This window comes from Apteryx rowi, unplaced genomic scaffold, assembly GCF_003343035.1.
Source record: "Apteryx rowi isolate R43461 unplaced genomic scaffold, aptRow1 scaffold_268, whole genome shotgun sequence".
NCBI classification, from domain to species: Eukaryota; Metazoa; Chordata; class Aves; order Apterygiformes; family Apterygidae; genus Apteryx; species Apteryx rowi.
Genome location: NW_020449063.1, coordinates 485,671 through 512,392, shown reverse-complemented (window position 1 = coordinate 512,392; position 26,722 = coordinate 485,671). Strand labels below are relative to the sequence as shown.

Sequence of the window (26,722 nt, the reverse complement as noted above, 5' to 3'; positions counted from 1 at the left end):
GCTCTGCTCTTATAATCTGAGATGCCTCTGCTTGGCCACTGGACTGGGCCTGACCCAGTGTGGCTCTTACGTCTTTAAAAATGCACTGTCAGTCAGGAATTGAAACCAATTCTACATTTACACAGAAGTCGATCCAACTGCCAGTAATCTGAGTAGTGTAAAAAGCATATAATGCTAGTCATGATCTAGGCAGGTTCAGAAAATACTTGTGCTCAAGTTCAGCAAGTAATACTGGATGAACTGAGAGGAGGGAAGGAGAGAACACAAGGAAACGGATTTTATAATCCAGCAGAAGACAGGGATTTGGGGATACCAGATGAAATAATGTGGATTCATGTGTGTTATTACATTGCTTCCTTGTACAGTTACATGATTTTCAACATTCAACATAGGAACTCGCATTCTTAGAAGCTATGTGTATATATATACACACACAAAACTTCTTCCTTGTGTGTGTGTGTACACTGCTTATTGCCTGTGCTTCTTAATTCTGTAGAATACATTAAGTACTTCAAATTGTATTGTAGTTTTATGCTATAATGACAGCATGGTTAATTTGCTAACATAATTATTTGTAATTCTCTATTTTGTTTTTCAATGGATAAGCAGATTACTAACTCAAATTAGCAAACACTTATTTCACCTCAGAATTACAAAGCATCTTTTGTTATTGCAGATCAACAAATGTTAATTGGCAGTTATCATTTTTATGGGCAAAATTTAGATCCTGTTTAATTCAGTAGCAAAGCTCCTGTGTGTAGCAGCATTAACATTTTGTACTTTCATATGCTGACAAAATTATAATAAAATGGACCTCTGTTTTCCTTATTCAAAAATACCATGTTGGAATAACTTTTCCTTAGCAGCAAAAGAAAACTTCTTTTCACTTCTTTTTGCTCCCCAGCTCTTGCTATCTGTAAGTGATGCAGCACATTTCACAATGTGTATATTGCCACCTGCTCCATTTGATTAAAAAACAATGTTTACTGCAGTGTAGTATTCTGAAAAATAGTTCTGAAGTGCAGAACTGTTATTATTGTAGGCTTTGCTAGGCAACTAAGCATGCCAGTTATTTTGTTGTCACTCTCTACAGCATCCTTTGGGTGTTATGATGAAATAAATTAACAGTCTAAGACTTTTCCATTTCTCTTTGATCCGTTTCCAGCATTATTTCTGCACTTTATAGGAGACAGGCATTGCATACATGAAACACTAAAAGAAAGTCTGGAGCAGAAACCAAGTAAGAACAGAATCTGGTTTTAGCATTCCTTGTCTTTTTCCTATGTGACTTTCCATTTTCTGTACTAATTTACTTCTTCCTGCCAAGTATTCCATCTCTCTGCCTAGGGATGTCTTAGACTGGAAATATTCCAAATTACTTAACAACTGGAAAGTATCAGACAGCTGAGGTCCTCTTTCACCCCCCATAAAGGCTATGCATATTCTACTAGTGTTTCACTTGTAAGCAATGACTATCCTATGTTAAAATCTTAAAAGAATAAGTTGTCATTTATGGACTTTTCCTGACTTTAGAAGTAGTATCAATCATGTCAGTCAGTGTGAATTAACAGCTCTTTCTAGTTCACTTTTTTTTTTTTTTAACTTTTAGACAGTGGAAAGGCTGGTATGAGTTCATCTAGCTTGCACTTTCCCACAATAAATCTTTTAATTATTGTGACTGTGTGAAATGCACCTACTGAGTGGAAGAACCTGGCTTTGGTATAAAACAGGGCAAGATTATTTCACATTACCCCAAGCAACAACGGAATTGCGGAGAAAAACAAAACCAAACAAAACACTGTGCCCTTGCAAAAGCCTCTTTTATGTGAGGCGCTCTCATCGCACCCTCGGCCTTCCTCATTCCTGCGCCGGGGCGAGCAGCGCCCTGACGTCACTGCTCCGACGTCACTTCCAGTGCGATCCCCCCCCCCTCCCCCGGGCGCCTTGCGGCATTGTGGGAGGCCGGAAGGGGGTCGCCGGGGGAAGAAGATGGCGGCGCGGGGAAGGGGCCGGGTGGGTGGCGGCAGCGACGAGGAGGAGCGGGGGACGGGGCGCCCGGATGCAGAGCTGTTGTTGCTGCACCCGGAGCTGCTCTCGGAGGAGTTCCTGCTGCTCACCCTGGAACAGGTGCGCCGGGGCGCCGCCTAGGAGCCGGCCCGGCCCGGCGCCGTACCCCCGAGCCGGGGGGAGGATGGAGCCTGGAGCCTGGCCCTGCTGGGGTGGGGGTGTGGGGGGGAGTCGGAGACCTGCCGGGATCTCCGGCCCTGTCGGTTTTTGTATCTCATCCCCCGGGTTAGACCCGCTGTGTTTGTTTTTCCGCCTTTTCTTTCCTCTTCAGGGAAACGCCCCCCTTCCCCCCATCACCTTTATGGCTCACTCTCTTCCAGTCTTCCTGTTAGTTTTCAGTCTTTATGCACATTTAAGGCGCACACAAAAAGCACTCAACCCCCACCCCCCCTCAGAAAACCGAAAAAACAAGGTCATCCTCCATAGGCTGGGCCCTTGCTTGAAGGAGGCCTGCAGCTGTCTGTGAGACGGTGTTTACATTCAGTAAAACTGTCCGTGGAGAGATGATCACTGCTTTGTTAAAGTGGGTCCATGTTTGCCTGGTGAATTAAAGGAAATGTAACCTGCATAATCTATCAAGCTAATGTTTAGGTATGTGTGATTGAAATATATGAGCTTGTAGTCAGTTTTAGACCGTATCTAGTTTCAGCTGATGTGATTTAAAATACTTGCCTTTGCCTTATTTGTAAATGGAGGTGCACAAAACAGATGGTAACCTCTGTTCTAGGCTTTTGTGTTAGCTCACTGAATTTTTGCATACTGTTGTACATGTAGTTTACATTTACAGGTTTCAAGCTCATTTCAGCAGTCATGAAGTAGTGGAACTGTTGCCAGATTCAGTAGTAGTAAAGACTTAAATCTGCCTTCAGTTACTTCTAGTGTGCAGTATGTTAATGGTTTTTTTTTTTTCCTCTTTTGATAAATTTGGCAGCAGGTACCAAAAGAGTTTTGCTTTCACAACCTTGCATATGATTAGGAAGAAAGCTGGAATTCTGTTATTACTGGTAGTTACTAGAAATCTGTCTTAGCTTGGGTAAGAGCAGCTTATGCTCCGGGAACTGAGGAAGCAAATCTACGCATCTGGATGCTTGAACTGCAGTGTGCTCTAGTTGCCTGTTTTTTAGAAGCGTGGTGGAGGGCTCAGACATTGTAGTTGGATTCAGGCAGATGTGTTTAAGAGTGCGCTAAAACATCAGTCATCAACGGTGTGTGCATAATAACCTAAATGCTTTGTTTGTTAACTACTTATATTGGGCATAAATTGCAGTTCTGTAGCAGGGGGCTGGAGAAGTGACCTGTGTGGGTCACAGGCCATGAACTGCCCTGTACCAGCCACAGCTGGGTTCAGCCAACTTGAAAAACAATGATAACAGCCACTGCATGCCAAACCCTCAACCAGTCAGAGGAGCAAAAGGTGCCTCTGCTTAAACATATTTAAGAAAGAGCATCAGCCGCCAGGAGCAGAAGACACAAATGGATGCACAGGAGGCGACGCATGAGAAGATCTCTGACGAGATGCATTTGGAGATAACAGAGAAATGGACGGGATATGTGGACGGTGATATTTCTGGGGCCACAGCTGGAGACACACTCTTGGAAGATGCTCCTTGCCAGAGGAGGTATGTCTCTGAAGGGACTGTGGCCTGTGGAGGACCCATGCTGGGACAGGGACATCCCCGAAGGGATGGTGGCCTGTGGGCCGCCCATGCTGGAGCAGAGGTGAATGAGTAAGAAGCAAGGAGCAGTGGAAGAAAATGAGCAAGAAGTAAGGAGCAGCAGAAAGAAACCATTTAACAAAGACTTGGAAAGACCTTTTATCCTCCCTTTCCCAGCCTCAACTTCAGTTAAACACCTCTCCTCCCCCCTTCCTACTTTCAGCTGCCCTTGTTTCTGTTGCACGTTATGCTCAGTGTCTCCCAATTCCTTTGGTGAAGCAACAGGCAGCACAGAAAGCTGGAGTTGTGTGTGTAATGATTTCTTTCTTCATTATCTCCAAATGTCTCTTTGCATATCTCCTCGTGTGTCTTTTTGTGTCGCCTGCCTCTAGCAGCTGCTGTTCTCTGTTAAGTATGTTTGAACAGAGGTGCCATATGCTCCCTTGCTTGAAGTTTTGGCGCCCAATAGGTTGCTCACATGGATTTTAGAGCCAACTGGATGCTGTAGTGACTGTTACAGGACAGTTCATGGTCTCCTCCCATACTGGTTACCCCTGTGGCCCCCACTACCAAAACCCTGCCATATATGCCCTGTACACTAGTTGAGAGTGACTTTTGAGAAATTAAGTTATGCCATTAAGTTGCTTATGCTTTAGATTTGCCATAATAGTAGTAACTTTTTTTCCCCCCTTCCTCACAGAAGAATATACCAGTCGAAAATGATGTAAAGAGGGACAAAGATGGACTCACTGATCTCTATATTCAACACGCTATACCACTGCCTCAGCGTGACTTACCAAAAAGTAGATGGGGAAAAATGATGGAAAAGAAAAGACAACAAAATGAGTTGAAAAGTGAGAATAAAAGGTAATTCAGCTTTTGGTGTAATAGATTTGGGGTATTTAGGAAAATGCATTTAGTTTAATCTTAACTGCCTGATTAATAAAACTTGTAAAATTTTTGGACATGTTACCATTTACAGAGAATGCTGTTCAGATCTTCTATGTCAAAGTGTCAGGTTCTGCTACTACAATGATAGGAAAAAGGGAAAGTTTGGTTTTTTTTTTGTTATCCAAATTTTATTAATGTTGTCTTGCTTACTTATAGTGCTTCTTTTTATGAATCCTTTTAAGATACTTAATGAATTTTTCTTCTTTGTAATATTCAGAGTCACATTCTAATTGTTAGACAATAGTCATATTAGTATTGCTTAAGAAAAATACCAGTAGTATACTTAACCAAGCTGGACCTAGTATAGTTAATGGATAATATATACTTTCTCACTGGACAGGGTTGATATACACTGGGTCGGGGATATATGCTGCAGCAGCTTTGTGTGTCCAAGTCAAATCCAGCATCTCCTTTCTCACACAAGCCTTCTCTCTTATATTTAAAACCATTGTGTTTGTATCTGATCAGAAAGCAAAGTCTTCCTCAGAACTTTATTTTACTGAGTCTCTTCTCTTCCTAACGTTCTCCCCCAAACAAAACTGACTTTGAAATGTAATGTGCAGTGGCAGCTTTCTGACATAGCCTATTTGAGCTCCAGCAGTATATGCTAAATGAAGGATGGACAAAGTGTCATTATGCTTTCGCACCATTCAGCTTGTTAATTTCATGAGTCTGTTTTAGTCTTACTGAAGTCTCTAGCATAGAAAGAGCTAAACAAATTCTGGCAAGCAACTTGTTTAGCAAAGGCTAGGGCACTGAGTTGTCTTGTTGTGTTAGTTTTTCTTCCCCCCCATGTGCATAAAAGGTTATAATAGCTGTGTATTTCTGCATTCATGTTTACAGTTTGCTACTTCAAGATAAAAGCATGAGGTTATTGTTCAAATAACAGGACATGACTGATCTGCTGAAATAGCTGTAAAAGTGGCTTATTTATTTTTTTTTTTTGTCGGAGAAACAAAGATGCCAAGCAGGAATGTTTGAGAAACACAGACTCTGCATTTCTAGATGGGAGAATGGCTTCACCCTGAGTTTATATGGGAGTTACTAGTTTGGTATGCTAGAACTCAGTCATAATCAAACTGGTTTAGTATTTGCTGAGGAAAATGGTAAGTAAAAGTAGGTGTATTTAGTCTACCAGTCTGCTTTTCTTTACTAATTATTCCTAGCATTTAACATCTAGCATGCCAGGCTACTGTTACACAGTTTTAAGATTTTCCAGCAGTTACTGTGTTTGCTTATAATATATCTTTTACACTTGGCAAACATGGTGGCAAAATACTTTTTCTAGAAAGGTATTTTTCTTCTGGCATTACTAACTCCAGAGAATTGGGAGTAATTGGGTAAGCAGACTGGAGAATTTGGTAAGAGAATGTTAGCACTTCTAGTAGGTAAAAGTTGCACAGAGAAAACTTCAGTTAAAATATATTCATGGGAAGAATCAAAGTTCAGTCATCTTTTTAGATGTTAGAGTATTATTCTTTTCCTCATAGTTGTGTTCACCTTTAAAGCAGAATCATCTTGATCCTATTGTGCAGAGGAGGAAGTAGACCTTGGCATTCTTGTTAAAAAAATAAAAAATAAAAAATTCTCTATATTGTGAGTCTGTAAGTGATGTGCAAGTCAAAAGCTGGAACTAACCATGCTGTTAATACAGTTTAGAAGTTAAATAAGCTGCTTCACCATGTGAATAATAGGACCTTTCTGAGGAGTTCCTCTGTGGAAAGCACAGCTTTCCAAAGTGTGCTAGAATTAACGTGGGGCTTGGGCAGAACTCGGTAAGTGTGTGTTTGCATACCTCTAGTAGTTGCAGATATGAGGTTAAAACAATTTTTTTTCATTGGAATTTAAAACTCCGTGTTGAATATTGTGTTTAGTTTTACTGCTGTTGATTGATGACATGTCCTAGAAGAGTTTCTGAGCTAGAAGAATCAGCTGAGCTACAGTAACATGTTATATGCCTCAGTAACACAACTGAGCATCTGAAGTCATAGACGATGGTTTACACCTCTTAGTTCTAAATTTTTGAGCATGCCACCATACCAAATAAGAAAAAATGCCAACTATCCAACTTTGAACACTTCAAAAAATATTTGTGTTTGGGAACAGTTAATTTTGCAGAAACTTTGACAGGGTTGCTTTTGACAATTAAAAGGAAAAGGAGGGGTTTTCATCTGCTGCAGAAGGACCTGGGTGAAATTCAAAATAAGAATGAATCTCAAAATCTGTGTGTTGTTTCTGAAGTGCCATGAAGTCTGAATAATCTCACCCACAAACTTCAATGTCTGGGAGCTCTGAGGCTGTGCATGCTCAGAGCTGCAGCCTTGGTTGAACTTGTTGTTTCTGCATAGTTACCTGAGAGGCTGGTTTGTGTGGCATCCTCTGAGAACTGCTAATACACTGATAAAGTTGAGTGCAACCTAAAACATGGCACTTATGACTGATTTCACATTAACAGAAGGGATGATTACCTGCCCTTTTTTGGTAATATTTGAATAGTTAAGATACTCAGGAAGTGGGAGTTTAAACCTAAATTGCTCCCTGTTCTTAGAGTGCTGCCTAAAGTACCAGGCTAGGCTAGACAAGAATGGTGAGGGCATTTCCCGTTAGCTAGTCCTGGTAGTCAGGAGGTGCTCAGGCCGTCCTGATAACGAGTAGTCAGTGAAATGATGAAAATATGCATTACTCATGTAGAGAAGCTTTTGCTTCATCTAGTAAATCTTGCATTCTTTACCATGAACTGCATAATAAACAGCGTGATTAGAGAGTGTGTTCCCTTCAGCCTGGTCCATAGTGTGGTTAGAGCATTCCTCTGGGATGTAGATGCACATTAAAATCTAGGTTTCCTGGAGAGTATGTTTTGTGGTAGGGGAAAAGATCTCAAAACAGTTCCTTTCAACTTTTCTTAGCTAGCTTCAGTGTCCTCCGTGTGAAGAGTGCTGGCTCATGTGAGTCCTGCTCTAAAGTTTCGTGTTCTTTATATAAAGAAATAGAATGTCACATTCAAGGCTCTGCATTCTGCTCTGTGAGCCACGTATCTAAAAATTAGATGTGACAATTCTTGATGATACAGCATCCAAATTTCTTTTGGATCTTGCCCAAAGTGTTTGTCTGAAATGTTACCTGTGCTGTAGCATGTTGTCATTTGTACCAAGTGTTGTGATTCTAAAGTGACGTTTAGAATTGATAGCAAATAATCCTACTAGAATTGCAGTTAGTTCCTGATTACCAGTCTTCACCAAGCTGAATGTTTAAAAAAGAATAGCTTGATAAGAAAAATTGGCTTCATATGTTAAGGAAGGTAACTGAAAAATGAAATCCTTTCTTTGACATAGTTGATAGGGAAAGGGCTGGGGAGTATGGTCAGTGTCACACATGTTGGCTTTGTCCAAGAATTTATTCAAAGTGAGCAATAAGTATCAGATTTCATTTTTGAAGTGTATATCTTTTTTTTTTAAGCCTTTTTCAAGTGAGGTTACACCCTTTAATTTAATGAATGTGTTAAATACTGCTGCTGTTCAGTGAAACCTTGTCTATGCCTGGCTGAACACTCTTGGTCTTAGAAGCTAATCACATTTCATAGGAGCTTTCCTAGAAACCACAGCTACTGTAGTCATAAACCAGAGCTGTGTCTGAACTCCTGACGAACAAAGGCCTCTCTCTGTGTCTATCACTTCTGGGAAGCTAATGAATGGGAAAAAAAAAGGGGATAGTGTGGCATACATTCTTGTAAAAAGGTAGTAATGTAGAAGCAAATCAGAAAAAGAGCTGAACTCTTACTCTGAGCCCTTAAATTGTTTCCCCCCCCCTTTCCCCCTCCCCCCACAAGAACCTCCTGGGTTGATGGAGGTTATACAGCAGATGTGTAATTCCTGATTTTTATATGTGAGGATTATCAGCAGCTATTAATCTAATGTTTTTCCAAGTCAGACAAATGCAGTCTATGTTTGCAGTTTCTTCTAAAGTCTGTTGAGATACCTACCATCCAGTATTTTCAGATGCATTTGTTAATTTGTAATTAGTGCATTTAATGGTTGAAAACATAGTTCAGTGCTTATTCCTGTRTTTAATAAGTGTGATAATTAAACAGCAAGTGTGTACTGAAAACACATTTCTAAACATTAATGTTATGTCACAAATAGAAAAACATCATTCATTAAATTAAATCTGCACATTCCAGTGACTTTATTTGTGCCAATTTTGAGCAACACATTTTTGGCTCACTCTACACCATTAGAGTTCTATGATAACTTTGTGCTTTATCCTTTTTTTCTGCGTAGTCTGTTTTTGATACTACTGTTTTGATTTAACTTGATAGTGTTCTCAGTTGTTAAAAAATTGGTCAGCTCTGACTAGATGTAAGCTTAAAAGTATAAACTAGTCAAAAACTAAAGTCATTAATCAGCTTAAGAGCTCTGATTCAAGAACAACTTATTTTGAAGATAGATATGCTTTTTTTACTTAATGTTTTCACTCCTTTCCTAACAGTGTTTTAGACTATCTTAATATTATGATTTTGAAAAAGTGTGGAATCAGGGAGATTTAGAAGCGTCAGTATATTAGTTCCTATTTTGTAGCTAAGGCAGCTCACATTTGCTTGCTCACCTTTTGAAATACTTAACAACTATTATCTCTTTTGTTACTTTGTAAATGTCCAGTGATATAAGCTCACAATCTTTGATTGTACAACTTTAGTCATCTATCTACAAAGTTACCCCCCCCCCCCCAATTTTTTGAAGCAATTTCTTTTGTATAAATCTGAAGCAGCTAAAAGAGTTTAAGGACAGTGTTGTTGAAATATTTTTACTTTAGGCAAGATTAAATTCATTTTCACTACTCAGGTTTCAGGTATGCTATTTTTGGATCATCTAGCTTGTGTTTCTGAGAATTTTACAATTTGTATTTTCAGTGTTGCAACAGTGGAAGGTTTAAGGAAACGGCCATTAATTGTATTTGATGGCAGTTCAACAAGCACAAGTATAAAAGTGAAGAAGACTGAGAACGGAGCTGCTGATCGCCTAAAACCTCCCCCAGCTGGAAGCACCACCAACACTGTTAGAAGATTATCAGTTCCTTCGAATGTCTCAACATATATTTCAGCCTCCAGTTTATCAGAGGACACTAAGTTGGAAACTGGGAATAATGAGGCTAAGCAGAACAATATTTCAAAGACTAATAGCAGTGTATTGGCTAGTCTGAAGGTGTACCCTTTGTCCTCGGTAGCTGGAACTACTGTTGTGAAATTAAAGAGAGCTATTCCAAAAGAAGAATCTGATTTGCCGGTATGTATGTTCAGTGTTTTGTTTTGCAGCTTATTTTTAATGAAACTTGCAGCAGCCAAAGGTAAATACTTCTAATGGTTTCCAAGATTATTTTATGTTAGAGTAATAATAGAGTCTTTATTTAGAAACAGGCAAAAGAGTAGCTGTTTTGRAAGAGATTAGAAGTAAAGAAGTGCTTTGTACCTGTTCATGGGAAGCTTCTGTGTGAGAGAGGCAGCTTGACAGAAAACATGCACGTAAGGTGGTGCCGGTAGCAGAGCCGAACGAAGCACAAATAAAAGAACCCTATTGTGTAGGTATGAGAGAGGACAGATAGTACAGAAGAGTGTGTCCAGCCTTAAAGCAAGGACAAGTGGTCTGTTTTATAGTGGGGAAGAAAAAAAACGGAATGATAACAAATATTTGCAACAGTCACACTTGAATGGTTGAGTAGGACAAGCTTTCCTTTGTCAAAGCGAAGAAAGATGTTGCAGGAACTGAAGCAACTGATGCTGAGAGTTGTAGAAAATATTCTTAAAGTAAAAAAGGCCATTTGTTTTAAATCTTGCATAGGAGGAATTGCAAGCTAGAGGTATGAGCTGCATGTGAAAATGTGGTGAGCTGCCCAGRTTGTGGGTTTGAATCAGAAGAGCAACAAACCAGCTGAGAAGTGACGGGGCAAAGGTCACATGCTCCTTTTGGGCCATAGCAATCTTAATCGGGTACCTGGGCATCTATGAGGAGATGAGAAAGACATGCTGAGATCTCAGACAGAAGGGAGCTGTTCTCAAGTAGGAAGGCTGATCATGGAGCTGTTAAACATGAAGAAAATAACTATTTACCTTTCTGCAAGTTAGATTCAGCTGCAAACAAAGTGTATGTAAAGGAGAGACCTCTACCACAGATGGGGGCAGGATGAGATTGATGTACCGAAGTGATGAGAGAAGAACTTAGTTCTGAGAATTGAGTTGTGGCTTCAGGAGGAAAAAACTTTGAAAGCGTAGGTAATAGCACTCAACACAGTTGCAAGTTGAGGAGGAAAATACAGTGATGGTCCTGAATTTTGACAAAGGTGTGATTATTCTTTAAGTGCTTGTCAGTGTGCAAGGAGCAGAGCCAAGTAATGGGCCATCTCTTTGAGATGTGCTGTGAGGTAGGGATAAACTTTGTTGTGTTCCTTCATGATATAAAATGTATTCTAAATTGATAAAGGGGCTGTTTCACATTTACACTGAAATATAGGGATTTTTTTTGGAATAGGAGCCTCAAAGGAAGAAATAGAAATATCTGTTCTAAGTAGAACTGCAGGGGGGAGTTTTAGATATGATGTGCAATTACACTAATTGAAATTTTCACAGGACACCAGACCTAACTTCAGTTGTTCTATTTATATTGTTTCATGTAGTGCTTTCCATTTCTCTCTCTCAAATCATTTCATGAAAGAATGCAGGTAGTATCCTTACTGCGCAGATTGGTGAGTTCCTTCAGACTTGTATTAAAAATGAGCACCTAAACACCTGTGCTTGTTCTGAAAGACAGCTCTAACAACCTTTATAAAAATCATGGCTGAGGCCTTGAATCAAATTTATCCTGGAGAGATGTTTCCTACTATAAATATCACTAATTTATTTTAATACTTAGAACTTTTCTAAGTATTGGCCAGATCAAAACCTACAGAGCTTTTTAAACTTGATTAATGTACAGCACAAAGCTTCTTTATAGTTCATTTAAGTGTTTTGTAGACATAATGAATATTTTTAAGTATATATAACCAATATTTGAAATTCAAGATCTCTGGTACTTGACTTCCTATCTTAGCCACAATTTATGTTGTTCATGTTAATACAGGTATGTTTAGTCATATGCCTTGGTTAGTTTGGGTCAAACAGGTTTGAAATTAGGAAAATGTGTTGAATTAGACCATAGTGGAATGAATGAATGTTACTTTACTGTCTGTAATTAAAGGATGTGGTATTGGATAGTAATTGATGCAGCCAGGAAGCATCAGTACACTTGGCAGATGTTTCTGGAGTGTGTAAAGCCCAATATATTTTTAGTATAATGACAGTAATGACAATTGCCACCTCAAGCAAGTGATTATTTTTTAGCTTTCAAGAAAATCTGAAGTTGTTAGGTTAATACTGGGTTATYCTTGTGGTCTTTAGGTCTAACTCACTGCAACTTTTCAGTGGTTGAGATCCACTGGGATGCTGCAAATAGACCTAACACTTAAACTCTCAAGAATTTATGTTGGTGTCAGTAAATTTCTAGAACATGCTCCCCAAACCATTGTTTGAGAATATGCTGTAAAACTTGTACATCTGTCTTTACTTTGCATGTCTGAATGATTAAAGCTCTAATTTCTCAGGTTTTTCTTAGTTTAGATGGTGGAAGGTAGAAGGTAATTGTTTCACTACTTCAATCTCCAGTTGTTTTAATTTGGGCTTGATTTAGTGTTTTGTTTTTTTTTTTTTTTYTTTAAATATGCATTCATCTGAGGGCTAAGGAATAGTTTCACATTTTTATACAGGTCATTACAAAGGAAGACCTACTTTTCTTTCTTTTTTTTTAAATATTTTTGCTATTTGACAAAAGTAAATTGGTTTCCCAGTAGTATTTTTATTTTTTCCTTTTAAGTATTTTGAGAAGGCAGTCTGAAATAACTTTTAAAGGTATGAATTTTGAAATTCTAGTATGTATCTGTTTCTAAGCTGCRTGATTTTCTTATTGAAAGATACTTTTGTATAACTAATTCTAGGACTAAGAAAAGACAAAAAAAAACATGTGCATGATTTGCAGGCAGTTAAATTCGTTGGCCTTTATTTCTGTCATCTCTAGAGGAATTCTGATATTTTAACTTTCTCCACAAGATGGCAATAGAAAGCTACTGTAGTAGCATATAGCTGAGTACATCAATAGTCAATACTAGATTTGAATATTGCAGTTAACTACTAACTTGAAGTTGATGTAACATACCTAACAGTAATTGTATATTTTCTTCTATTCCAGAATGACCTAAAGCCTACAGAAGCAAAGAAGAAAATCCAGCATGTTACATGGCCATGAAGTAGCAAATGGTGCTCGAAACATAAATGTTACTTCCATATTTTCAATCAGATAAGTCATATTTGAACAGCTTAGTTCACTTCTTTTTAGATCTTGCAGGGATTCAGGTTGCTGTGAAGTTTTAACAAGTTTAAAATTTCCCTGTTGTAAAGCTGGAGTCATTATCACCAGTCACCTTAAGAGTGTCTACTATTGTACACCAAGTAGTTCATTCCCTCTTTAAAAGGTGGTAGTATTACAATATACTAAAACCCCTTGCTTTTAGTTCTCAAGGTTATTATAGTTCATCTCCTGCATGTCCCTACAAATCACACATATAAATATGAATATTTTTTGTTTTCAATAAGATTCAGTTTTGATCCACTTTTGCTTAAATAGTTAAAATTGTTGTTGAGATTCAGAGTGATCTCAAGAGGTTTCTTGACTTCCAAAAGGTAATTAATTTAGATGAAGAGACTGACCATTCTGCTGACCAGATAGTCTGAGACAAATTTTTTCCTTTTTGTTATGCAGAACAGGAGCGTAGAATTTACAGTTAGGTTAGGCTGGTAATAAGAGATGAACTATGTAACAGCTTTACTTCAAATTGAAGTTTCTCTTATTGTCATATGAAATAAGAAATGCACAGATGGAAGCATGTTATTAGACTGTCTGAAATGAGTCTTTGAGAGGAAGTAATGAATGGATTAGTGCCATGTTCTTTTATATACACAGGCATATTTTATACATACATAAGTGTAAAAATGTGCCTGTGTAGCATATTTGCTTGTTTTCCTGGTTACAATCATGTTTATAAAATATGGGGAAAACATGTGGAGTGCAAGTCAGTGCTTTCTTTGCTAACTGAAAGTTGGAGAGGAAGAGGAGTATTAGTGTATGTAGTTGCACTCTAAAAGATCTTTTTTACCTTCTCTTCCTGTGATCTTTTAAGGTGGACATTGGTTTTCTGAATGGGTTTCAGCTGGGTTATTGCTAGGGCCATATGCAGCAGGAATCCAATTGAGTTGACAGAAACATTTTTATTAAATTTCAGTGGCTAAGGATGAAGCCAGTTTAGATCCGTTTTAGGTATAGGAGGTAAATAATAATAATGCTTCCAGATTTGGTTTAAAAAAAATATTTACTTTTGAGTGAACTTCAAATTTGCAGAAATCCCATTGTTTGCCTAGTTAACCCACTAAAAGATGCTGTCAGTAGTGATCTGAAAGCTTGTTTACAATTTAAATATTTAGTATTGATACTGAAAACTGTAGCCTAATCATTACTGACAGAAGTTCTCCATTCACTGTTACAACATAAAAGGCACTTCTTGAATGCTGTAAAATGGTAAGAATGTGTGTTTTGAAATAGTGTGCTGTTTCCCTTTTACTAAACACTTGTGCGGTTTTTGTACTTGAGTACAGCAAACTTTAACGTAATGTACATTTTGTATGTAAAGAGTTGCCTTTTAAGTAGCTTTATCCTATTTAAATAAATTAAATTAAAAGCAATCTAAGTAGTGCTGGCTTGTTTTTTATAATGTAATTAAACTTGTTCATTTTATACAGTTATAATTCAGTGGACTTGAAGTGACTAGAACTTAAGGAAAAGCGTAAGCATAGAAGGCTCAGTAACTATTTTGGAATCCTAGCAGCAATTAGAGTTGTATGATGTGCTTGTTCTTGTACTGTTGTAGTAGTCAGGACTTCTGTTTTTGGGTGGCTTTTTAGCCGTAGTCTGTACTGTATTTTATTGTAGTTCCAGTTGCTGGAAGCGTGTATGTTGGCATCTTTCAAAGAGTGACATGTGGAAGTGTACTGGAATAATAGCCTGATGCCACTACCGCATGATAATAGCCTTGTTTTCAGGCTGGTCTGCCTTCCAGGCTTGCCATGTTTTACCTCCCTTTCCCCAGCGCTGGGACTGTTCTGCTTTCTGCTTTAACAGTTGCAGGCAGGATGTAAGCCGTGCTCTCCTTACTGCCTTCCACTGCTCTTGTGTGCTAATAGCAATCCTTTCTCTCTCAGCAAAGTACCAGAGCAGACCTGAAATGTGCTGGGGAATCACCAGGACCCTAGAGGAGAGCAAGGGGTGAGCTCTCCTGCCTTTGGAGGTCTGGGAATAAGAGGGATTTTATGGCTATTTTTTTACTACAGCCTTCACCACAGAATGAAGTCACCGAAGGACAGCATTTAGTCATCCAGGGAGATTAGATTAGGGAGGTGTGCACTTCAAAAACATCAGCCAGCCAAGTTCTTCAAATGGTGTACAACAGACCAAACTTGGTTTGGTGCAACTATTTAGCATGCTGAATTAACAGGGGAGGAATGACCTGTGATCACTTTAGGCTTGGTACAAAGGATTTAAGAGTGATGGCAGGAATTAAGAGCAAAATTTCCTTACCCATTTACACACATAGTAAGTATGCCCCTAGTTCTTACTTCCACATCTGAAGATCCCTGTTGGAGGCGTGATAAGGCTGCTTTCCTCCTTTTGCTGGATACAAATAAATTCCATCTGGAAAGTGTACAGGGATCAGGCATTGCATGACATGGCCATATTTCTTGAAGTTTGTTTGGGGAAAAAAATATCCTCCTTTGGATTGTTTCCTCTCAATTTTATTGTTCCACCAGCATGCTATTGCTGGCACTTGTCTTTGTAGCAAACACGTAGCAGAAATGATGCCAGAGCAAAGGGTGTTATGTATTGTATACACAGCAAAGTTTAAATCATGCCCTAGTATAGAAGTTAAACTTCTGATTTTCACAAAGATAAACATCTTTGGTGTTGTCTTGACCTCCTCTGTTGCTGAAAAGAACAATGTTTTTGACTTTATAGCCTATGAACAGTGTTATCAGCTGCCATCAATTAAGCATTTTCACACAGTTCAGTTTCACTGCTAGATTTCCCACTGACTTTGGTTAATAGGAGACTTACCTGCTATATCAGTGGGACCCATATGAGGATTATTTAAACTCTACAAATCCGTAATGACTTGTGGGGCAAAAAAGGATTGTATTTGTATGGCTCTTGCATTGTATTTCTTAAGACTGTGAATGCATTTTATTTGTAGATATCAAATATGTAAATTTAGTTAAACCGCAATCGCAAAGTTTTGTTTTAAATGATTTTATTTTGAAAAATACAATGTGCGGTGTAATGTCAGCTAACTGTAATATTGACACTGTTAATCAGAACTTGTATTTCACACCAGGATCAGCTAGTCATGCTATAAAATACGTATCTGTTATGCAGCACTCCCACTTCAACTGTTTTATCATTTTTCTTTACAGCATGGCACAAATCTTTGTACATTAAAACACACTACATTCGCAGTCTTTCTATGCACTTGACAGCACACACTAGTTACATAGCTCAAGAACACTGAGGTGAGACCTCAGCCTTATTGAAATTGGTGGTGTTTTGCCATTGATTTCAATGGGCTGAGGGTTTCATCCTGACTGTCTATGAATTTGTGTGTGGTCATCATAATCCTTGAACTGTATCACTTGCTTGTAAATTAAATCAGATGCTTAAACTGGAATATTTAGTGAAGAAAGGAGTATGTTATGTCAATAACACCCAAATGGTTTTATGTCTCAGGTTTTGCGTTAGTTTTGGTTAGCTACAGAAATTCTTAAACACCAACACTGCTACTAGAGCTTTTGAAATTGTTTTCTCTCCAGTGTCGGAGAGTTTGAAGGAAAAAGTTAAGTGATGTGAATGGTACAGAGAAACACAGAATGCCAAAGCTAGTTCCAAACGTCTGCGTATTTCAGAGTATATACTGCAAGCACAGCTTCCTCCTGGCACTGTGTGCCCCCATTCCCCCACTTTTTGAGCTTTAAATATCCTTTCCACATTCAGGGCAAAGAATGTCATCCCTTTCTGTGAGAAAGCCACGTCCTACTAATGAGAGAGAACACTTCTTACAGTTAAAGCAGTCATTATGCCACTGTCGTTCTTCGAAAGAGATGTACTTGGTTCCTCCGAGTCCTGTTTGAAAACCAAAAACATTTGGTTATGGGAAAATAATAGACCATTAGCCATCAAGTGATGCTGTTTCAGAATGCTACTTACAGATTGCTGTGGAAATCTGACATTCAGTAACGAAAAAATGCAATTTTGAAAAATCTATCTGTTTTCTGCCATGCTCGTTTTGCTACCCTTATTCCATGTGAGTGGTACCTTCATCCTCAGGTAGTTCTGTTGCTTTCAGCTGAGTCAGTGAACTAGGCTGTTAATCACTGGTGATAGAAGGTGGCAGAAATGAACCCTCAAGCTCAGCCTCAGCTGAGACAGTGGGATGGGAGTACAATATACAGCAGAAGAAAAGGGCAGAAACTGCACGTGAATTACAGAAGTTTGGTAGTTATACAGGAATGTTTATAATGTTTAAGTTAATTTTGTCTTTTGTAAAAAATGCATTTAAAAGAAATCTTACAGGTTGGGCAATGACTTGATTCATAACTTTCAAAGAGAGGTCTCTCAAGGAAAGAAGCAGGTTAGTAAACCGCAAAAATATTCAAGAAAAGTTGATGGTAGGGAGGTTGGTATCATAAGTGGTATGGAAGCTGTACTGAGAAGAAAGAGAAGAGGCAAATGTCTGTTTTGGTAGGAGTTATCTGTTGCTTAACCTTGAGAATGATAACAGGTCATTTCAATATGATATATTGGGATGACTAGTTGGAAGTCAGCGAAGAGATTTACAGTTGGGCATATCCTTTAATGAGGGTATTTTTGTTTGTTTTAGTAGCAACATTTTGAAAAATCATCATACGATAGAAAGGGCTGCACTATTCAGAAGAGAAATGCATCTTTCACATGAACAGAAAAAGAGCACCCATGGTGAAAGGTATCGTAAGTATTAAATATCACAGATTCCTGAACTGAATAGTGTTTTGATTCTCTCAAGCTGTTCAGAATGAGTTACTGAACCATTTTTAATATTAGAAGCAGTTTATTTAAAAAAACAGCATTTAAAAAAAAACCTCTGGTCGTGAGAGACCTACCACTGATTGGGTTTGTGCATCCAGCACACTTTTTGGCGTAGAGATTGCAGAAGCAGCTCAGGCAATATGCAAACTCATCCCTGGAGGTAAAGCGTTGTCCAGACAACTGCTTCTTGCATCCAGTACAAACAAAGCACTCCTTATGCCATGGCTGCTCCCGATAAGTAACGCCTCCTGTAGTGATAGCCTGTTTTATGGAAAGTAAAACAGAAAGTGTTTTCTTGAGGGCGTCAGGTTTTTGTCTTGATTTGGTAGGGAGGAAGGGTGATAAGGTTTTTGCAGGCAGGAGGTGTAGGGGGGAAAGAAAGTTTAATAGCAAAATCATCATTTTTGGCAGGAGCTGACCTCAAGAAAAAGAATGAAAGTGATTCATTATTWTTTCCCAATTTATACAAAGATGTCCCATACTGAAAGTGTTTTATTCCCCATATATTGTATAATCTCACTCTGAACTCTCCTTTCTGTTTCTAAAGCCAGCCTTCTTTGTAGGTCATTTTTCTTAGACATGTCCTAGCAATCTTTCTCATCTCTGTTTCTTCACCTGTCCCATTCTTGGTGGTGAAAGAATTACCTTGTGTGTTTCAACTGTCCTGTTACTTTCCTTGTCAAAGACTGTTTTATTCAAACTTCAGCTGAAATCTTTGTTTTCTGTTTCCCAAATTCAGGCTGGGGTTTGGCTCCTATGGCAGAACAGCCCCCTAGTATTAGACAAACTAAACTTCGTTATTCCTTTGAATGTTCCCAAGAAAATGGTACAATCATTCAGTTTAATTTTTCTTTCTTTCTTCACTGAAGGGAAATTCCCTGGGAGATCAGGCTGGTGTGTTGTCATGCTACTTAATTTGCCTATCCATCTGTGTCTTCCCTTTGTCTCTTTCCCAAGTAATTTTTGAGCCTGTTCTCAAATATAGTTAAATTTACCAGAAGGACAGAGTTTTAAGATACAAAGCTCCTAGAAACTTCAAAAAAATTGCTAGATGGATAGAAGATAGTGAAAGTCATTTGATCTATTTGAAATTAAAGGTCGGAAGAACTTAGCTTTTACCTGTTCTGTTTTGCCAGCAGAGCAGCAAAGAGGCTGTAGCTTCTGGCCAGTTAGCATGTTTGACCAGATTGCAGCTTTGCTGAATTGGAATGCCATGCAAGAGCACACAACAGACATGGAGGAAAGTTTGGGTAGTGTGGTGGCTGGAAGTATGCTGGGGGAAAATGGAAACAAGGAGGGATCAGTGGGAAGGGGAATTTACTATGGATATATCTATAGTTTTAATAGTGTTTGACCCTGGATATATCCATAGCAAATTGAGATGTGTTGGTTCCATAAGTGATGAAACAATTCTTTTTTTAGAAAAGAATTCTAAAATTCGTAGCTGTGGCTGTGTATAGATTTTAGGAAGAAGATGGATAAAAGATATTGAGCCTAAATAGTTCTACTCCTGAACATGCTAAGTTTACCAGCATTTATTTCAGGAAAGGCATTTGCTCTATGAAGTGTATCTCTCTGTCTTGAACTTAATTAGAATATTAAAAAAAAGAAAATGGACAGTCTTAGCCCATCTGCCTTCCAGTTGAAGTCTGGGATATATGATTGATTTCGCTGGGAATTAAGTTATTCCAATGCAGAGGGGGGTTTTTTTGTTTGTTGTTTGTTGTTTTTTTTTTAATGTTTTCTCTATATGATTTCTAAACAAATGGATCTTTAACCTTGAGGAAGAGAATTCTCAATGCAGGAAGTGCTGTGCCTGCTAGGCTTTTGCAGGCTATCATATATAGATTTTGCACACTATCATACATAGAAAAATAAGGTATTCTACCTACTTGGATTTAAAATGTGATGGAGCTCAATCCCTGAGGTTTTAGGTAAACAACATAAAAGCACTACCTTCTTGCACTGGACGCACTGCATGGCGAACTGCTTTTCATAGCAGGGTACACAAAAGTTTTGATTGTCTTTAGGGATGAAACTCTTTGTCCCAATTGGCTGTTGACAACGGTAGCAGATAAAGCAGGTCTCGTGCCAGCTGTTGCCCTTGTATTCCATCTTCCGAGTACCTGTAATACAACCAGAGCATAGACTGAAGTTCTTTTAGCTGAAACCTATCCATTTGGTGACTCTTATTTGTATGTTGAGTTGGTTGTCAGTCAATTAGCAGTACAGTGGTGAGATACAGGCTATTTCATGTTCCCACTAGCTTTGAATGGTATTGGGTACCATTTTAAGTTTTCAGAGAATAAGTGGCTCTTCTCCTATGAAGAGGAGAGACATTTACTCCTAAGAACAAAGGCTTAGGCTGCTTTTTTTATGGTGTTATTAGAATTAATAATGAATTCTAATGGATAAGAAGATTCAGGGTAATTGAGGAGATGCCAATAAAAGCTGCTGTTAGTGCTGCATGAAGGTAAGGCCTTTCCTCATTAAAAATTTGACTTTGTTCATTCAGAATCCCTTTTTTTTGTATTTCAGACAGCTGCAAGGTGCCTGGTTGGTGCCTGGCAAGCTTCCTGCCTCCTTTCCCAATAAAGTATAGTTACTGTTTCAGACAAAGGGTTATTTCATATCTGCCCTGTGGCCCTGTTCCTGTCCTCGCTAAGTCCGCTATAAATTTGGAATGGTTTCCACCTATACAACACTAGATCCTAAATGGTTGTCTGTCTCTTGAAAATTTCAGTAAGAGAGGAGAAGCTTTCTCTCTGGCATCAGTTGTATTTAAACCATGCTTGTATTGTGAAAGGAAGAAAAGTCTTAAAACAATCCTTTACTGAAATGCAGAAAAATAGCATGGTAGTTGGAAGCTAGATGCACTTGTCTAGAACTAGCTTTGAGAGTACAGATTCTATTAGTAACTAAAGTAACCATTACACAGATGGGCTCCGAGTCCTTCCAGAAAATTGGAGACGCCCCATTATATGGGCATATTTCTTTACACTGTCTATATATAATGTGTCAGTCACTATGTCTCAGTTTGAACCAGAATAGTAGATGCTGGCCAGAAGGAAAAGCAAACAAATTATGCTTACAGTTCTGTATTACTCTCAACGCTGTTAGCAACAAGCATGCTGTCAAATGCTTAGAAGAGGACTGACAAGCCTATCAGGTATTGACTAATGAAGAAGAGCCATACTACCTCCTTTTATGCCACATCTTCCCACCCCCCCTTCCTATACGGTGAAGTTTTACGACTTTTCCTTTCCCAAGTATTAATTCCTCTTTATCTACTAATAGCATATTTTTCTTCCTTTTTTGGTCTCATTAAATTCTGCCCTGAGGCGCACTTCAGGAGTATTTTTTTAAAGGATTGACATGCAGCTGTGTAGTGTATTGTTAATTATCTCTCTGTATGCCTCAACATTTCTGATCCATTTTATGAATGAACAACTTTTAAGAAGGTCACTTTGTGTGTTAGTAACTTTCTGTATCCTACCAAAGAGCAAATGAATCAGTCCTTGAAGAAATGACATGTTGGGGAAAGGAGATGTGGAACACTGGAGAGTTTTATTTTCATTTTCTTGGCTGGGCTTTATTTGGGGTTGTGTTATCACTGAAACACAAGGTAGGGAGAGATCTGTTTATTACCTGCTGGACTGAAGTCAGTGAGAGTTCAGTTTGCAGAAGGACTGAAAGATCAAGCTTATAATTAATTACCTTAGTATCTCATATGCTTATCATGATAATGTTTTATTAAATCTAAATTGTACATTTAGTGGAGCAAAGCAAAGGGCAAGTGTAGCATCAACAGTTTCCATAATAGGTGTCCAACCACTTGCTGGTTCTTTCAAAATGAATTATATTTCGGTTGATGACCATAGTGCTCCATTTTAGCTCCTGTGCTAACATGGTCTACAATGTAAGTAGAAAATATATGCTGGATGTTCTGCTTTCTGAATGTGGTGACATCAAGTCTATCTTGGGGAAGCAATAAAAGATCAGTCAGTGGTTGTGAAGCTTCATAAAAAGAAAAAAAGGTTTCTTCCATTTCAGTTTTAAGAAAAGGGATTCTCTGGGTCACTGAATCTAGCCTCCATTACTACTTATCAATCTATAACTCACATAACAGATGTAGAGATCTGTTCTGTCAGTAAGCTTACTGATCATGAGGGTGAATTTGATGAATTATCTTTAAAAAAAAAAAACCCTTGAAACAAAACAAAAACTTCTAGTTTTTAAACTAGCGCTGGCTATTCTCAAACATGTCAGTTGTTAATGCTGTATCTGAAGAAACAGGCGCACACAGAATAATAGAAGGAGATGCTTATGTTGAATCATGAGTGGATAGGGCCATCTGCTTTTAAATATCTTTGTTGTTTCTATTTATACATTGTATATCATCACCAAGCTCTCTTTTTTTATCAAAACATGTCAGGTGCACAAACAGAATTGCATTTTTAGGCTTTTGTCTAAGATGACCAATGTAAGAACCAGCCCTGGAAAAGCTTTACTGGAATAAGTAACCAATAATCATTATGTAGCATGTATATGGACTCTTCAAATTGCCTTTTAATGCTTTATTTCTGGACCAATATTCCATCCCCTTTAAGCCCTCAAATCATCACAGAATGCATGTATTGTCATCAGCAAATCAGATTTTAACTATCTGTTACTGTAACTTCGTGTTTCAGACATCTGTTTTCTTTTATATGTAACTTGAAAGAGAAAAATAGATCTTTCCTGTTTCTTTGGATCTTTGTGTTTAAGAAGACTTTAGAGGTACTTTGACCAGCTTTCCATTTTTATTTAAGAAGCTAAACTTAGAGTATTTACATAAAAAGCTAAATTGGAAGTTAACTAAACTGTTAAATTTAGAAGCTTCCTTTGTTGTTCAAACAGTGGAAGCCAATCAGAATATAAAGCTGGGATTGGATGGAAAATATCAGTTTTAGTTGCCCAGTCTTCAAAAGTCTTATATTAAATACTTCTATAGAAAAATGTAAATGCTTGTTAATAAAAATGCAAAATGAAATAAGCACTAGATTTCAAGACTTGTGTTAATCTGTGTCACGTGCATAACATTTTAATCAAGATTCATTATGAAAATAAGTGATCTGGTCATGGGAATAACTTAAAATAGAGGTTATGATACATTTASAAAGCTCACCATGACTTGAGAGTGAGTGAGTCAGGGAAAGACATTTGTCACAGCTGTTGCTGAGCTTGGGCTTGATATTTAACCTAATCTTTTCTCAGTTCTAAAAGTAAGCATCCTAACCTGGCATAATAGTCTTTTTACACTCGTTACATTTGGAAGAGTATTCATTGGAGTAGCAATCAGTACAAAGTAGATGGTCCTCTTTGGCAGCAAAGGGTTTGTCCACCAATGAATTCTTGCACTGGAAGCAGTGGAAACAGGTTTCATGCCAGTGCCGGTCCTTGTAAGACAGATCCTGTAGAATCCAAAACCACAAAGTAAACAGAATGAATAGTTTGCACAATTGGAAGCTCAGAGAATGTAAATATGTCCAAATCTGAATCGCAGCCAGGAGTTAAGGCTTATTCGCACAACTCAAGAAAACAAAATGTTCTGATGAGGATGAACTCATTTTGATATGATTACCAGAAATGGCTAATGACAACTTTTGTCCCTCTTTCAATAGGCTTTTAACAGATGTAATTAAAGATAACCTTCACTTTTTGTATGCCTCAGGGGAACGACTAATTTTATTGAGGTATTTCCTTTGAGAATAAAGTCCTGTTTTTTGAGTCAGCTTAGAACTTGTTAACCTTATAGTTATAATTGACTGCCCCTCTTGGTCTTAGCTATTGCTGATTCTAGGTCATTTCATAGCTGTTCATTGCTGGGCAGAAATCATTTTCCAAATTAGTTTCTGATATTTATTCAGTTCAACGGATGACACTAAGTGTGGAATTGGCCTGATCTCTCTTCCTTTTTTGTCCTGGAACTATTTTTTTCCAAGTCTTAGTTTTGTTTTACCTATGTTTTAAATGTGGGTCAGATTCCTTGCTGGTGCTGCCTACAGATTCTTTGCTGTGAATGAACACATCGAAAAATGAGACCTCACATTGCATCTGCAGCTATTGATTCAGAATACTCTGTCCATGGGATTAGCATTGGCATCTCAGTATTTAAAATGCACCTTAGTTTTCTCCACTGGTATTTTTATTCTTTTTAAAAAGCGCCCTTCTATTATTGTGACACAAAGGGATGGACTGCGCCCTTTAAAATTTAGAGTGGTCTGATCCTGTAACAGTGTTTTTGGTACTTCAGACAAAATAGAGCTCAGATTGTTAAAAGATAGGGTGGGATAATACACTCATCTGTTAGATATCTCCCCCTAAATATGTAGCCTGTCAGTCTGAGATGCGGGTGTGGAGGGTTGATATTGTCATAAATGGAAAGTATAAAAATTCAGCAGAAATAACTGTTCAGGTTCTATCTCAAGATTTACTATAAGTTAAATACAAGCACTGAATTACTTTGATTATCTGAAGGGAAAGAATGAGCTGTAGGATATCAGATTTTTTTTTATCATATGTAAAGTACAACATAAGCAATGCATAGTGTTCAAACTTATTCTTGCCTAATCTACTGTATGTCAGTTGAGCCACAGGTAACTTCAATTTTGCAGTCTTAGCCCAGAGCAACCAAAAGGTTCTGTGGATTTAGGTTAACCTGAAATAAGAACAGGTTTTGTCTGCTGGAGCCTTGCTCTCATAAGTAGCTAACAGGAAACACTGAAGTAGTTTTGCATAGCTCACCTGTTGAACTATAGAAACTTCAGTGAGAATTGGAGCTCGTAATAAAGGTGTTTTTTTTTTTTTTTTTTTGAATATCTGCTCTACTCACCTCTCTTTCTTCAGTCATCGTGAGAAAGCATTGATGCACTGTATGTCTTTCACCTCTGAGGTCGCGCTCTGAGATAGAATACGTAAGCTTCCCACTTTACAGCTTTCAAATAGTTGTTTATTCACCTTGTCTATTCATTTCAGTTAAATTCTTTTGAAACAACCCAATTTCTGACCACAATATCTCAATCTTTCTAATATCAAAATGTAAAAAAAGCTTTTTAGAAGTTATTTACATTCTTTTTTCTTTAAAGGAAGTTGAATATCCTAATTCTGATCTCAGAGAGGAATAATATTTTCAATGGAAAAATGCAATGTACAGCCAACATGGAGGTTTCCAAAATGTGAAATTTGCCTGCTAGAAAATGGAATGACAACAGATTTGTTTTTCTTTCTCTTGTGAAACAAAAAGATTCAATTTTTTCCCTCTTGCTGCCTTTCTTCTCTTTTTGCAATGTTCTGCAAGGTGGTTGGGGTTTTTTTTTGTTTTGTTTTGTTTTACCTCCACAATTGATATGCTGATACTTGCTTCTGCTTTGCCTTGTTTTATCAATAAAAATATATCTCGCAGAAGGTATATTTCTTTTAGGAGAGGAATAATAAAGACAACAATTAGGGGTAGATCTTAATAAAGAGGAACTTTAACCCTTGAGTCAGACTTATGATAGCAGCTTCTGTAGACACTAGCTAGGTAAGTCAAAGTAGCAGATATTTTGTTATGGTCATTATCCTACATACGTTCTTGTAAAACTGTCATCTTGTATTTTAGTGCATATAATGGCAGTGAAAATCATTCTCTTTTCTACACAAGATACAGGCTTATTTAAGCAATCTTTAGACAGCTTGGTTGATAACAGAAGACACTGCCATTGAATATAGAGGTTCACCTAGATGTCTGATTTCAACATACCTGCAGCAGAATATTAGTGGAAATGATTATTGCTTTCTCTCTCTGAGTCTGTCACATTCAAAGCAAGGAAGTTTAACATACTGATGAAGCAGTTTCTGAACCATCGTTGTTCTTATGTCAGTGTAATAAAGTCACTGGAAATCAGTTTTTGTCTACTTCAGTATGTTRTGTATCTACTGAAACCTTTGGCTTGTACATTAGTTGTAGATACATTAATTTAGAAAAGATTCTACTCTGGAGAAGTTGCATGTGCAAAGATGATTTCAAGCTTGTTTGCCTGGTAGGCTTGTCCACACTTAAGCTGAATTAACATCAGGTCTACTCTAGGCCTGTAAGCTCTAGGTTATGCTAGCTGCCTGTAGCCCGTATAAATCTGTTCCAGCAGAAGAGGATACAAGTGATTTATAACTAATTCCTGTTTACTGCACAGATTTCCTGGAAGAACAGATACAGAAAATTGCTTTTGTGGGCTCAAAACTGGAATGTATCCTTAAAATATTGATAAGCATAATTTCATAGCTGCTTTGTGCAGCTTGAGGGAAATTAAGTCCCTGATGCATGTTTTAACTATAGTTTTTAATGCAGCCTCCTATGTTGCCTAAATCTGGAGAATGACTTTTTTTTTTGCAATCTATCTTTGCACCTGTCTATGAAAAGTGACAATCCCGTGCTCTTGTTAGATAAAGCACACAAACACTTTCACAGATAAGAGGTTTACATATAGAGAGATGAGTGTGCAGAGGTGCTTGTGGATATGGATCTGTTCTGTATGAGCATTTTGGAGCTGAACTGCAGATAGTTCCAGCCCAGTTTCAGATGTGTTACTAATAAAAGTAAATGGGGAGGAGGGCAATGCCTGCCTCTGCAGAGCTATGATAAAGCCTGCAGCTGAATTTGCAGGGAGAAGTACAGAAGAATATGGTGTAAGCAAAACTTAGAGCAGATCCTACATTTTCCAAAACTTTTCAGTCATCCCTTGTGCAATTTGTTTGAAACTTATCATTTTGAAAAGCAGCTTCCTTTGC

At 38.0% G+C, this 26,722-nt stretch overlaps 2 protein-coding genes across 3 annotated transcripts in view; one reads left to right on the top strand and one right to left on the bottom strand.

Annotated features, from left to right (window-relative positions):
* The first annotated feature begins 1,970 nt into the window (after positions 1-1,970).
* CUNH2orf49 (chromosome unknown C2orf49 homolog) lies at positions 1,971-14,487 on the top strand. Of its 2 annotated transcripts, none has more exons than XM_026068081.1 (4): positions 1,971-2,127; positions 4,423-4,589; positions 9,580-9,952; positions 12,941-14,487. In XM_026068081.1, the coding sequence occupies exons 1-4, from the start codon at positions 1,990-1,992 to the stop codon at positions 12,995-12,997; spliced, it is 735 nt and encodes a 244-aa protein (XP_025923866.1). In that variant the 5' UTR covers positions 1,971-1,989; the 3' UTR covers positions 12,998-14,487. The 2 variants fall into 2 exon arrangements, with proteins under 2 accessions (XP_025923866.1, XP_025923867.1); XM_026068082.1 differs by lacking the exon at positions 1,971-2,127 and adding an exon at positions 3,713-3,832.
* A 1,605-nt stretch (positions 14,488-16,092) lies between these two features.
* The window catches only part of FHL2 (four and a half LIM domains 2), a 34,905-nt gene continuing 24,275 nt past the window's right edge, over positions 16,093-26,722 (bottom strand). Inside the window, exons 3-6 of the mRNA XM_026068069.1 lie at positions 23,193-23,367; positions 19,871-20,040; positions 17,989-18,175; positions 16,093-16,972 (exon numbers count right to left, since the gene is read on the bottom strand). Coding sequence (XP_025923854.1) covers positions 16,821-16,972; positions 17,989-18,175; positions 19,871-20,040; positions 23,193-23,367 — 684 coding nt within the window. The 3' untranslated portion in view covers positions 16,093-16,820. The remainder of the gene's footprint in view (positions 16,973-17,988; positions 18,176-19,870; positions 20,041-23,192; positions 23,368-26,722) is intronic.

Coding starts and splice junctions, on each gene's coding strand:
- CUNH2orf49 (XM_026068081.1), top strand. CDS start 1,990: ATGGCGGCGCGGGGAAGGGGCCGGGTGGGTGGCGGCAGCGACGAGGAG. Junction 2,128..4,422: donor TGCTGCTCACCCTGGAACAG/GTGCGCCGGGGC, acceptor CCTTCCTCACAG/AAGAATATACCAGTCGAAAA. Junction 4,590..9,579: donor TTGAAAAGTGAGAATAAAAG/GTAATTCAGCTT, acceptor TTGTATTTTCAG/TGTTGCAACAGTGGAAGGTT.